This window comes from Trichoplusia ni, chromosome 19, assembly GCF_003590095.1.
Source record: "Trichoplusia ni isolate ovarian cell line Hi5 chromosome 19, tn1, whole genome shotgun sequence".
Lineage (NCBI taxonomy): Eukaryota > Metazoa > Arthropoda > Insecta > Lepidoptera > Noctuidae > Trichoplusia > Trichoplusia ni.
Window position 1 is genome coordinate 1,669,221 of NC_039496.1, and position 12,940 is coordinate 1,682,160.

General features: G+C 35.9%; 1 protein-coding gene across 9 annotated transcripts in view; it reads right to left on the minus strand.

Moving 5' to 3' along the window:
- The window catches only part of LOC113503377 (probable phospholipid-transporting ATPase IM), a 50,158-nt gene that overhangs the window by 21,239 nt on the left and 15,979 nt on the right, over nucleotides 1-12,940 (minus strand). For 3 of the 9 annotated variants that reach the window (XM_026885296.1, XM_026885292.1, XM_026885293.1), the window contains 2 exons: nucleotides 10,245-10,522; nucleotides 656-714 (listed from right to left, as the gene is read on the minus strand). Coding sequence is in view for 8 of the 9 variants with exons in the window: in XM_026885292.1 (XP_026741093.1) it covers nucleotides 656-714; nucleotides 10,245-10,302 (117 nt within the window). In the remaining variant the exon portion in view is untranslated. Of the gene's footprint in view, nucleotides 1-655; nucleotides 715-5,270; nucleotides 5,621-10,244; nucleotides 10,523-12,940 lie in introns of those variants that run through there. The other 6 variants (XM_026885288.1, XM_026885287.1, XM_026885286.1 and 3 more) reach the window with 3 other exon arrangements.

A 12,940-nucleotide genomic window follows, 5' to 3' on the forward strand; every position in this document is an offset into this window, starting at 1 on the left:
GGAAACTTACTTTGTACTTTCTTTATCCATAAATAAATAATTATAGTACATTTATATACCGTGCGTCAAGAGTCACATTTATATTTCTAAATTGTATCTAGGTTATGGGAGCAATAAGTAGGAAATTCATAAATTATAATAAATTTTGTTTCTTTTTAGAGTAAAAATGTGAATTATTACACTGATGTAATTTCCCCCAAATAGGTTCTCTATTCTGAGGTTAATATTCAGAACAATCATTCAACAATTTTATAATGTTAGCTACGCTGCCCATTAACAAATCTTTTGAAGTTTATGTTTCCTCAAAACCGTAGCGATGGCCGTGACTTATGACTCACTTGCAATATGTGGTTTATGACTCGAGATTCTTATCTTATAAAGTAAGCTACCAAATATTTCATGGGGCTTTAAGTTGACTTTTGAAGGTTATAACACGGTAGTCGTCAATCTCATTCTAGATTTATGCCTAAAATATAATAAGCATTCTTTTGAAGTTTGTAAATAGAACAATACGTTATATTCCATAGAACCTGTAATCTGTATCGTTTTGAGTTGAGGCCATTGTCTCATTTAAATCTGACATTTAATTTGAAAGTCGAATTTAAGAAACTTTTCTCTATGATTATAAAAAAAAATATATATTATAATAACTTACGGCGTAGCGGAACTGCGCGTTGTATTCCCTGTTGTTCGCTTTGATTCTCCGTTCATTCTCTGTAACAATAAACAATAGAGCTTAACACTGTATTCACACAACGCCACTTGCAAATAGAATTATGTATCTAATTGTCATAACTCGTATAAACATTCTGTTAATACGGAGCAATTGTTTCTGATTGTCACTCGTCACGCGTCATTGTCCCGCCGTGTTAGAGTACATTTAGTAAGAATCGTGCTTTACCTACTGTGGACTGAAGTGTCTGTTTATACACACACAATTACATAAACTCGTACTTAGGAATGAAGGACAAAGGAGAGAATGTTCGTATGAACAGCCAAAAAAAGGTTGTAATTTTTTCAAGGGCCATCTACCTAAGTGTTATCTAAGTCTTAGCTCTGACGCAAGCGCGGCGTACCGTCGAGTTACACTAGATTATCTTATTAGAATAAAAAAGAAAACCTTTTTAATTACAAGAAGAGTTTTCATTTTTTATTATGCACTTTTTTCCGTAAAACAACAACTGTGATTGTTTTCTACGTTACCTGATTTCCCCAAAAGCATAGATGTAATAAAAGTTCTAAACGTTTCTTTCAGGCCACATCTGATGATGTGAAGAAATGTTCCCTCATAACTCTAGCGGCATTTTAGTTCCGTTTATACCGTAGATAATACATAATCCCAACCGCTGGTCATGATATGAAGAATTATGAAAATGTCATGATAACATTTACAAAAAAGAAAATCATTGACTTGACTCATACAGTTGGCATTTTTTAGACACTACAAAAAAATATGATCTATAAATAAAGAATTACAGCTGGTTTGACTAGTAATTGTTTTATCTGGTATCTGATTATCCAAGCAATCAAGATCTGTTGGTAAATTCAAATAATATATAAATTATATCTTTAAAAATTAAACTTTATTTTTATTTATTATAAACGTGTGTAAGTCACATAGTTAAAAGAAGGTAGTTTTCCCTTTAAATATTTATATATATGCAAACTTCATATTATCTTAACCAAATTTGTTATCTGTCACCACTGTTATCTTTTGCATAATGAAAAAGATAAACAAATTTATGCTAATACTAGAAAATACACTAAAGATGTGACATGATTTTTACATTTTTACAACCAGGAAGTTTGATGAAAAAATTAAAAAAAAAACTTTTTTCTGTATAATAATATATCGAATGTATTACTATAAGTATGTTTGTATAATCTCTATATATTATGTATAATCTACGGTGTAAACGGTACTAAAACGCATATACCCCAAGACTGACGATGCGAATGTAATTTACCGTATAAAATATTCATGCAGAGTTATTCCTTGTCAGAGTGCACTGATACAAAGCAGATGACCCGATATCTCAACTACTTGAGTTAAACGAATCGTAAAATGAAATGCAGATGCATTACCCTTTAAATAAAAAGGTAATTACAGTACTGGAGAACCGGAACTAAGGGTAAATAGATCGTACACATCTCGCTGAAGAACGTGCTCTGTCGTTTGACGCAGAGATAATTGCGGGCCGTCCATTCAAAAAACTAGTTTAGATGCAACAGCTGTACTCCTGCCGCTCTCACTTACTTTGTAATGAATAACGTTTTTATTCTAATAAAAGTCACTTTAAGGACTAATTTATCCATTAAACAATTTAGACTCAATTGTGAATGCAATAAACAACGCCCACGTAACCACGAGTTTTAATATTCTTTGCCAAAAACCGAACCTTTACAATATGCGCCCGAAAAGGAGATAATGACCTAATGTCATCTCGAATGTAAGATTAATTATTTTCTCGCTTCGTTGACTTGTAATTAAAGATTGTCACGAGATATTTTCTTGGTTGCGTAAATGTATAGGTTGTTCGGATATTGCTTCATTGTAATAAAATAGGTTGCAGAGCAATAACTCCATTATGAGAGGCGAGGGATTTTGTATTGACAACTAGTAAAGCGGATGCAAACGTATATCTGTTGATACGTTGATGGTGATGGTGGTTACGAGAGCGTCTCGACGCTGGGCGCCGAGGGGACGGCGATCGATCTCCTCCAACTTTACGACTAATAACATTTTCAGGGGCATTCTCTTCGTGCTCCCCTACAGACAGCCGCTCGGCTAAGACTTTTCACATCAACTTCACCATACCAAATACTCAAAGACCTTGCCTTACTTATATTCAGCCTGTACGTTCCCAAGCTGATCGATATACAAACTTATTTGAGGCATTTTTTAACAATGTATTTACCTTCTGAATAACAATACCCTTAAATATTTGAGTAAATCATTACGTTACACGCGCACGTTTATTTACAGATTACGTGTATCGAAATAGATGAAAAGTACATTACCATACTCAAGCCAATTATTAAATTATTATGGAAATTCTCTAGATTCCACTTCAAGTAATGGTAATGTTTTTATGCATTTTTATTGTAAATAAGTAGAAAAACGGACATTTTCAAGGTGAAAACAGACTGACTGTCTTAGTAATAGCTAACATTTGCGAAAACATATTTTAAGAGGTTATTTGGAAATATTTAAGACTTAGTACCTCCATGACAAGTGATAAACGAGAATGTATTTTTAAAACTAGATAATGTTACTCTACAGACAATTAAATCAATAAATAACACATACGAAAGAAAAGGAGGTCGTATATTACCTCAACAAGAGACAATTGGCGATCACAATCACGATTCTTAATCAGAATCGAGCATAAATGGCCGTCCATTTTAGTTCTAATTTGATTTTACGGAATTAAGACTATTATAGCAACTGTGACTTATTCGTCCTTCGACGTAACCTCTAAAAATTACTGTTATGGACAACTTGTGTTTTCAACCTTTTTGGGCAAGATACCTTCATTAAAAATAGTTTGAGGAAACTTTAATATTACAGGCAGCATATAGGTTAGTAGACAAAGTCGGTCATGGATAAATAAATATAAGAATAGCAAATAACCTTAAACAAACATGTATAAGGGTTTAATTCCTCAATACGTAGGCATTCATCTAAGTTAAACATAATAACTTTTAGTTTCATCTTTCAGAAAGGCGATAATTTATAAACATTTGATAACAAGAGATATTTTAAGTCCAATTACTCATAAGCTATGCGTCAGAATCGCGCGTCCGCCTTGCAGTAGCTATTCTCCTAGACACGATAAAGAATCTATTTATTCGTCCATGCGAATGCCGCGGCCACGTGGACATTTTTTTGTTTTTCATAGAAACGATCACTAAATCCGATCAGCCAGATGTATTAGGACGGTTATGTATACAGAATTCGCAGTATTCGACGCGCTGTAAATAAACAAGCGCATATCGACTCGAGCTGAAGCTGAAGATCGCTTTCGATTTTTTAAATTTCGATAAAATTATGATTGTATTGCACTAGGTAACACGGTGCGTATTTTTATTTATTCAGATTGCCAACTTAAATCGGGATGTTTACCGAACGAGCAGCCTCGCCTTGTGTAGCATCAGTATTCGTCATTATTGTGCGCCGGTCTCTACCAGGTTTAACTTGCAATTACTTGCATTTCATTGAACTGGCCTCTATTGCCTGTTTGATTGTGTCCTCTCTGTTCTAAAAACTAAATATATGTTTCATTGATGTTAAATTTGTGTTTGCTCAATATAAAGTTACGAAGTTTCAGGACAACAAGAGCAAAAACTCTACTTTTTGAACACCCAAAATTGTTTGACGTAACAGTACCTCATTTATTATCATAATTCAATTTCAATATAATTATACATATCTGGACAACAAATTAATTTACAATTATTACTGAACCAGTCTACGTTATCATTTGCCGAACTTCTGATCTTGTATAACTAGATACAACGCTCAACTGCTAAGCATATTGCACGCGCTATGACAGAAAATGTCCACTCTCAGAGCGATAAAAAATTAAACGACGCAACGCCGATGTATTTAAATGGTCATGTCTAAACACTTAGCATTCTGTTTATGTCAGAATAACATTTTGGATGCAACGGAGACTAATTGAATTACCTCTAAAGAATTGTACGCATTGTTCTAAGTAAGGGAGCTAAAAAACCATTACAAGCAAACAGGTAGTTATGCTATTCTAAGTATTGATTACAAGAGGAAAATGCGAAAAATTCCTTATCTTTGTTATTGGAAAAGTTGATGACTTGTCGTTGAAGAAATGCATCCTAATTAAATTTAGTGAAGTGAAACATTGGCGGGTAATCGATAATAACCGAGCGGGGTCATACGCGAAGCGCTGAAGCGCCGCTCACCCCGGCCGTTGACCGTGCGGGGGCGCGCCGACACCGACCTTGTCCACAATACACATCTTATTCCTGGAATACATCATCACTAACTTGGGGAAACCGGCCATTCGTACATAACAAGCCGGCTAGCACTAATCACGTCGTGGGTTCTCGCGTAGAATAACATGACGTTACGCAAACGACATTGCTGTCGCATTCACGCTCCGAGGCACGTACAATATACGATGACGCAGATCTTAACCGGCGTCGAACCGAACCAAATGAAAATTCAATAGATGTTTTCCGAGGGTTTCCTTAGGTTATCTTAGATTGTCGAAGGATCAAGAGGTACCGACCACAGGACACGAATGTGCGAAAACGATGGTTGTGCCTGGTGCGGCGGTGCGACGGGGCGGGCTGGTCACGGCGGACCAGCTTGCCCAGCAACTCGAGGAGGGACAGGCGCAGCGGGCGCGGCGGTACGCGCGGCTCGCCGCCGTCCGCGCCCAGCACCTCCAACTCCACGGCCTCGGAGCGCGCGCACATCCGCGCCGCTACCGCCGCCCCATGTCGCGCGCCGCTCCGCGCGGCCACCCCGCCGGCTCGGCCCGCGCTCCGGACCCGTCACTCTCTGCACGCTACGAGCCGTTTGCGAAAACGTTCGCACGCGCGCTCTGACCCGTCGCAGGGCCGAGACTCGTGTGCCGCACACACTAGCGCCGCCCGCCCGGCGCGCGCATCCCTACGAATACTGATTATGCCGCCGGCTGCCCCAGTGTTGCCTACCTCTCTTAACATTTACTTCTCACAATCGTATAAACCGGTGACAATGGGAGAAACTAATAATCTTCGAATGTTACCATTGATAATCAGGTTTATCAATGTGATACACCATGGGTTATGTTATCTACCATATTAAAAATGTTTCATTAACAGGAACATATTCAAATAACTGCTCTTTATTTCACTTGTGTGCATTTTTATTACTGTAACACTAATCATAGATAGGTTTAAAGAGGATTTATTAATAAACAATTTAGGAAACTATTTCAAGATTGAAAGCTTCATAGTTTTCAAACCTCGGCATAAATCGTGTCTAGAGGCGCAGGATTTGTGGTAACTATAATCTGGCAACATTTATATCGGCTCTGAGAAATGTATACGACAACTAGAACTAGAACTGGATACGACAATGTAGCGTACTAATTCCGTTCTGCTTTGCATTATCAAATGCCGTTCCGCCTGCAGAGCTAAGAAGATTCTCTGTTTAGTTTAACGAAAATAGCGTTTTACACGATATTAAAATTTGCAGTTTGGCATGTCGCATATGTCATGACATAAACCATAGGTAAGCGTCCAATAAATCTAGGGTAAGATAGAAAAGTTATGTCTACACGAATGAATTCAAGTGTGGATTCAGCCAAAAAATATTGATATGGAAGGAGACCTCCTTTCATATTGGCTGATGAAATTTCCGATCATTACATGACTTGGTGACAGGAAGAAAAAGTCCCAAGATTAATTATTTTTGAAATGCCGATTGTATGTTTCAGTTTTGAAGAATTGCTTCAACAACTTTATAGTCAGTTTTTCGTAATACAGCATTTTGGCGTTGAGTTAGGTTTAACCGTGTATACCCTAAACATGGAAAAACAGAAAAACAACGCACAGCTTTAAATTGATTTTCTTTTTTTCTACTTAATTTATTACGTGTATTCAAATTACTTGCTTTGTAGATGCTAATCTTTGTTTGGTAGTTCTTGTTCGGATGCTTTTCATAACAATTTACGAAGTAATCAAACTCCAGTCTATTGAAGGATGACATTCCTTGCACCGTTTGCATTCCATGGGAAGTAAATTAATTGCATCCTAATAACGAGCAGAACCGATTAAATTACTTACTAGACAATAAAATATTACGTGACTTTGTTTTTTATAGTCAATAAAACTTTTTTAGTAATTACTTAGTGAAATATCATTAATAGAATAAAACTCTTGGTTTATTGTTATATCTTAATATCTAATAAAGTGATCACATTCATTTTATTTAATAATATTATTTAATTTTTATTCATCTCGACCATCAATGGAGGCTATGGAGAGCAACAAGAAGAAGTGGAAAGCCACGTGGACAAGTGTCAAAAATGTGTAGTTTTTCGGTTTTATAATTTCGAATTAATAATTTCATAGGTCTTATTAGTTTTATCTGAAACACTGATAAAACTATTACCCTACTCCCATTCCTAGATCATACTAAGTTTTTATTTTATATGTGTTTTAATCAAATTAGAAGTTTTTTTTTAACCATACATTTTCCAGCTAAAGCACAAACATCCCCCTATTTGAACATTGCATACAACATCGTATATTATGTAAAACGCTGATTTGATGTCGATCATTTGGGTAGCAAAGTAATTTATAACATAAATAAATAAAGTTTTATAGTGTTTAGTATAAGAATAAAGACATAATATTAACAGGGACATTAAGTAACGTGGAAATTTATAGTAGGTATTTAAATTACGTTCAGTTGGCAGCATTTCAAACAGAACGGCCCCCTGCGAGGAACAATAGAGTAAACAATGAGACTGGACATGACTTTATCTGTTTTAGACTGCGACTTGAGTACTTCCGTACAAGCATTTATTATTTAAACCTATATATAGTAGTAATGTTCTTCTTCTATTCTCATGCCGATTTAGAAATATCAATGGGTCGCTGTGGTTTTGGGGTTCGATGCATGAGATTTCTATGGATTTTTATGTAGGAGGTGCAGGTTCGGTCCCAAGGCAAGTAAGTACCAGTGTGACGAAATTTTCCCTACATGGGAAGAAGCCTGTGCCCGGTAGTAGGTATAGCGTATATAGGCTGATATTATTAATATATTATTAAGAGAAATTTCGAAGGACTTAAGAAAGGAAGAAGGATTAGCAACCGATTTACTATTTGTAAGTCTCACAAAACTCTTGATGGTTTGATTTTTAAATTTAAGTTTTCAAATCTTTACAAGTCAAGGGCAAGCTTAAAGCGGACGCGTTAACGCGGTTACAGCATTAATTTCATAAAAAGTATACTCATATTTATAAATTTTAAAACAAGAGCAGTCTACAAACGCGTTCCCCAGCGGGCTCAGGTTTTAGGTCATCACTGAGGAATATAATACTATGTAAACACAAGCTTATGCTAAATTTACATAGAACGGTAGCAGTTCTAATCGCCAGGAGACGCGTCACCGGCACTGTTTGTATAAAAAACTATTGAATAGCATTACGCATACCTACCATTTTCCTTCGACACTTTTTAACAAGAGTTATTGGGAATGGAGACTAATGACAGACGTGACTTCATAAACTAATGTGTATATCTTCTAATATAGAAACTTTCGTGTCACAGTACGAAATTCAACGCCTCCGAAACGACTCAAATTATTATCATGAAATTTTGTGTATAATTCAGATTAGGAATCAGACAACATCTATTTTTCATAACCGCATTTTTTTATTACCTTGAACTCAAATGCACATCAAAAAAAATTGTACGGCTGTGGTACGACTAGCATGTAACATTTAAGAGAGTGAACACACACAGGCTTCACTTTCTTTGAATACAGACCTCGATACTGAACTGAACTGAACGGATGCTTCTTTATGTACTCCATAATCATTAATTAAACAATTAATTAGCGGACGAACAGCAGTTGTAGTTACTGAGTTATGATAGTATTTATTTACCCTATCGCGGCTCTGCTCAACTACACTTGTCAGATATTAATCAAAGTTTAAATGATTAATAACCGGAACGCGAGTTTTCGCCACTAAAGTAGTAACAAACAAGGTACAGACTAAAAATGCCTTTACATTAGTTAATCTATTTTTAATATACGATTTTACGTCAATTCTTAGGATCAGCTGATGTAGTTCCGGCTATGGAAAAGTCTAGAGTAGTCTAGACCACTTGATGTAGATAAACGATTATCAGATTTCGCAATTATTGCATAATTTACTACCTACATGTTATTGTAATCTGTGCTCAAATACACGATCTAATATTCATCAATATTAAAAATATTCTCAGACGATATGATAATGAACCCCTCGAGACGGCTTCCAATTTAATATCAGTACATTATTTGATCAATATTAATACAAATTAACTAAAAAGTTTGATTTTAAGTCACTACAATAATGCTTTAGTAATATTATTATGGCACAGACGAATGATTGTAATATGTCTCCGTTGACACAAATGCCACATAGACTTGATAGATTTAGTACTAAACGAACATAAATTTTAGAGTAAAAAAATGTGTCAATCCAATTGACCGGATTTCCAAGTGACGTGTTTCGAGATCTATAGGATTATCGAAGTAGCGTGAACTTCAGTAAACATTAATTTAATTAATCGTTACAACTGCGTTCTCTCAACTGTTTGTCCTCATCATCGAATCGTGACGATGCAAAACTATGGCAAAGATTGCCTATGTATGTATATTTCCAAAGTTAATCATAATTTATCCGTAATAATCTGGCAGATTGACTAACCGATAATAAGGTTGGTTTTCCTATGGCATTTTATGATCTGGTAGAATCGATTTACAAGATTTTTCTATAGTTATATTGTTTATCATGCTTACCGAAAAAAAGGACTTAACTGACTGACTTATTTATCTCTTTTTATTAAAAGATATATATCGATTTTCTATTCCTCACAAGCTATAACCATTTCAATATAACCACTTAGTGTACATGGTAATGACAATGTACGGTCACTGTCATGCCCAACACCTGCAATTATTAGTTCAATATCATAAGTGATCGATATTCTATCCGTAAGTGAAGGTAACCAGAAAGTGGTGGACAAAATTAAAGCAATTATTGAATCAAGTTCACGTTAATTTGAATAAAATATTGAATACATATTAGTAGTCAATCATATCAGGTGTTGATGAAATGTGAATTGGCTTTGTAAATTGTATATTTGAAGCATTTAAAATCGGATACGTTGAATATCGCGGGAACCAATTTCAATAAAAAAAAATTCTATTATTTATGTATTAAAAAAAAGAAACGCTTCCTCGTCTTCAATAGAATTTCCCTAATCGCTGACGACGAATCAGCACTTCAATCCTCGCAAACGTCATCTATGCAATACATGCACACAAATCCGTTAAGGTACTATGAAGGTTCTATGATACATAACATTGTTTAAATTAAATACTTCGGTTAAGGACAAACAATGTTAGCTGAAGGTCTAATCATCGAAGACTTGACATACATGGAACAGCAACACGACCTTGAGGACAGGTGTATATTGGGCGGGAAGACACTCACCTTGGCCATGTGTTCTCGCCGAGGACTTTCCCATGTCGGCCGCACCATCGACACACATATACACTCACACTTGCGCGCGACACTTAACACACTGTGCGTACTTATACTTATAGGTCGGTATAAAAGAGGCGTACAAAAAGTTAGACGTTATATTATCGAAGGACACTTGAGGGTTAAGCTAGGTCTCCTACGGAGAAGCAGGTGGTAGGGTGGCGTCGAGGGCGGAGGGCCGCGCGGCGCGATCGGCATTCTGTGCACCGCCAGAGCACTGCGTCTTCCTGGAACAAACAAAACAAACACACTCAGTACCTTGCAAGGTTCGTATAGAATTGTCGCCGAGTATATTGATTATCGATCGATCTATGAGGGTCAACATTGGTGCCATATAGTCTCTTTGTCTGCTCATCTTTCAGAGTATATCGGCAATCAGTTTAATCAAATCTATTTAAAAAAGACAAACATCGTTACTGAACGTTATCAAGTGGACAAAACAATGGTAAAGAACAACAGGGTAAATTTGCAAGGTATGTCATTTAATCCAATTCTTGTATAATAATTAGAATCACCTTATCAGGTAGGTACTGTACTCTACTCTTACTCTTTTAACTTAGCTGAGGACCATGCACTTAAGAATATTGTACTACATCCTTGGAAACAGGTAAAACCATTATAGAATTTATTACTCGATACACAAAAAAACGTTCAAAATATAGTATCAACAAGACTGTCTCTAAAATCACTGAATTACTTAAAGATGCTCTTAAATGATGTTAGTGGACCCTTCTCTTAGCTTTATATTGCTGAGTAAGCACTGATACGATTTAATTAAATTAAGGGCTTCGAGGTTTGTGGAGCCAAGGGCCCGCGTCACTGCGGCTCTCCTTAATTAAAGCCGACCAATTTAAAATGTGTGGCGCCAGAGGTCACTTGTGATGTCATCTTAGTTTTGATCATTTTAAAAGTGGCAGATCTTTAATCATTCCAAAGTGCGTAAGTACTCTGTTAGAAAGTAAATGCTGTACTTTTCTATAAACCATTGTCTTTTTTATTATTTTAAATGTTTCTTCCACATTTCTTGCTATAAGTTTCTTATTCTACGTAAAATAGGTAAAACATCGCAAAAGGAATCATACTTCGGTATGTAAGTATTGCCACAAAATATAAGTTCTATTCTTTATTCTGTTTGTATTGATACTTTTAACTACTTTTAAGTACTAAGCTTATCACAAAACTCTTGTAACGAAATTTCATTGATGCCTAGAAGATCATATCAATCTCAAAGTGATGCACCTAGACACTGGCAGTCAGACCTACAGTCAACAAACGGACATACAAAGATCATTGTTTAGAAATATAATATTATCGCAACTGGCAGGTGTCCTTAAAGCTATATGAATACTTTGCAACAGTCATAACAATCGGAATCAATTTATTTAAAAGACTAACCAAGTAAAAAAACCATGTCTTTGCAATACAATTTCTTCTAAATAGCTAAATCAATATTATTTGTGTTCTTGTCAGAGTCTTTGCATCACTGCGACAGACACTGCCTATATTATTACTATTTTTAAGCAAAGGACGGTGTTTCATTTTTAAAGTAACTTTGTTGTTTCTGAAGCTAGTTACGGCTTAGTTTTAAATTCATAATGAATAAAATGATCTAAGAATAGTATTTAATGAGGCCATCACGGATATTCTTCTAATCTGTCTATTTGAGGAAAAAGCATAGGAAAAATAATCCTAAATAATATCCAAAGATACAACATGACAAAAAACATTTAGTAGGACAGTAATAATGATTAAACATTTTATAAAACGAGTCCCTTACTTACTTAACATAGCGGGGAAGTCCCACTGAAACGGTCTTATCGTGACATATTACAAGTTTGCAAAACAATGTGAGGATACGTCATTACTGCTAACGGTTGCTTTTGATTTCGAGAAAACCATGAATATAGACGATTTTGTGATATTTAAGTGACAGGGTTACGCGAAGGATAACAAAACAACACAACAAGCCTTTATGGAACACCGTCATTAGGCAAACTTTTTCGATACACTGCTTAAATTTACCAAAATCTTGTACACTCCCAACTCGCTATCACACAGCAAAATTCATTAATTCCTCTCTAAATTTCTTGCTATAAGTTATAAGCTAATATATATATAATTGACGACCTCCGTGGTCGAGTGGCGTACGCACCGGTTTCAAGGTGTCGCTAGCTCTGAGGTCCCGGGTTCGATCCCCGGTCGGGTCAATGTAAAAATTCACATTTCTACATTGTCTCGGGTCTGGGTGTTTGTGGTACCTTCGTTGTATCTGAATTCCATAACACAAGTGCTTTAGCAACTTACTTTGGGTTCAGAACAATGTATGTGATGTTGTCCGCATTTATTATTAAATTGCATGAACTTCACAAATACTCGTAAAACGTAAGCATGTGAGTATCAATATGTTCTTCGTCCTAGATCCAAACCGCCAACCAGTGCTAATGATGCGGCAATTAAACTTTATTGGGTGAATTGAGATGCGCCGCTCGATACGGTCACGTGTTCGACACATCACCGCCTATCAACGACGGACTTGAAACATAATCAATTATAGAATATATTGACCACGGACAGATACATTTATTATACAAATATAGACTGCCACTTGAACTGCGCTCGGTTTCTTCAAGAAGTTTTAAAGTAAC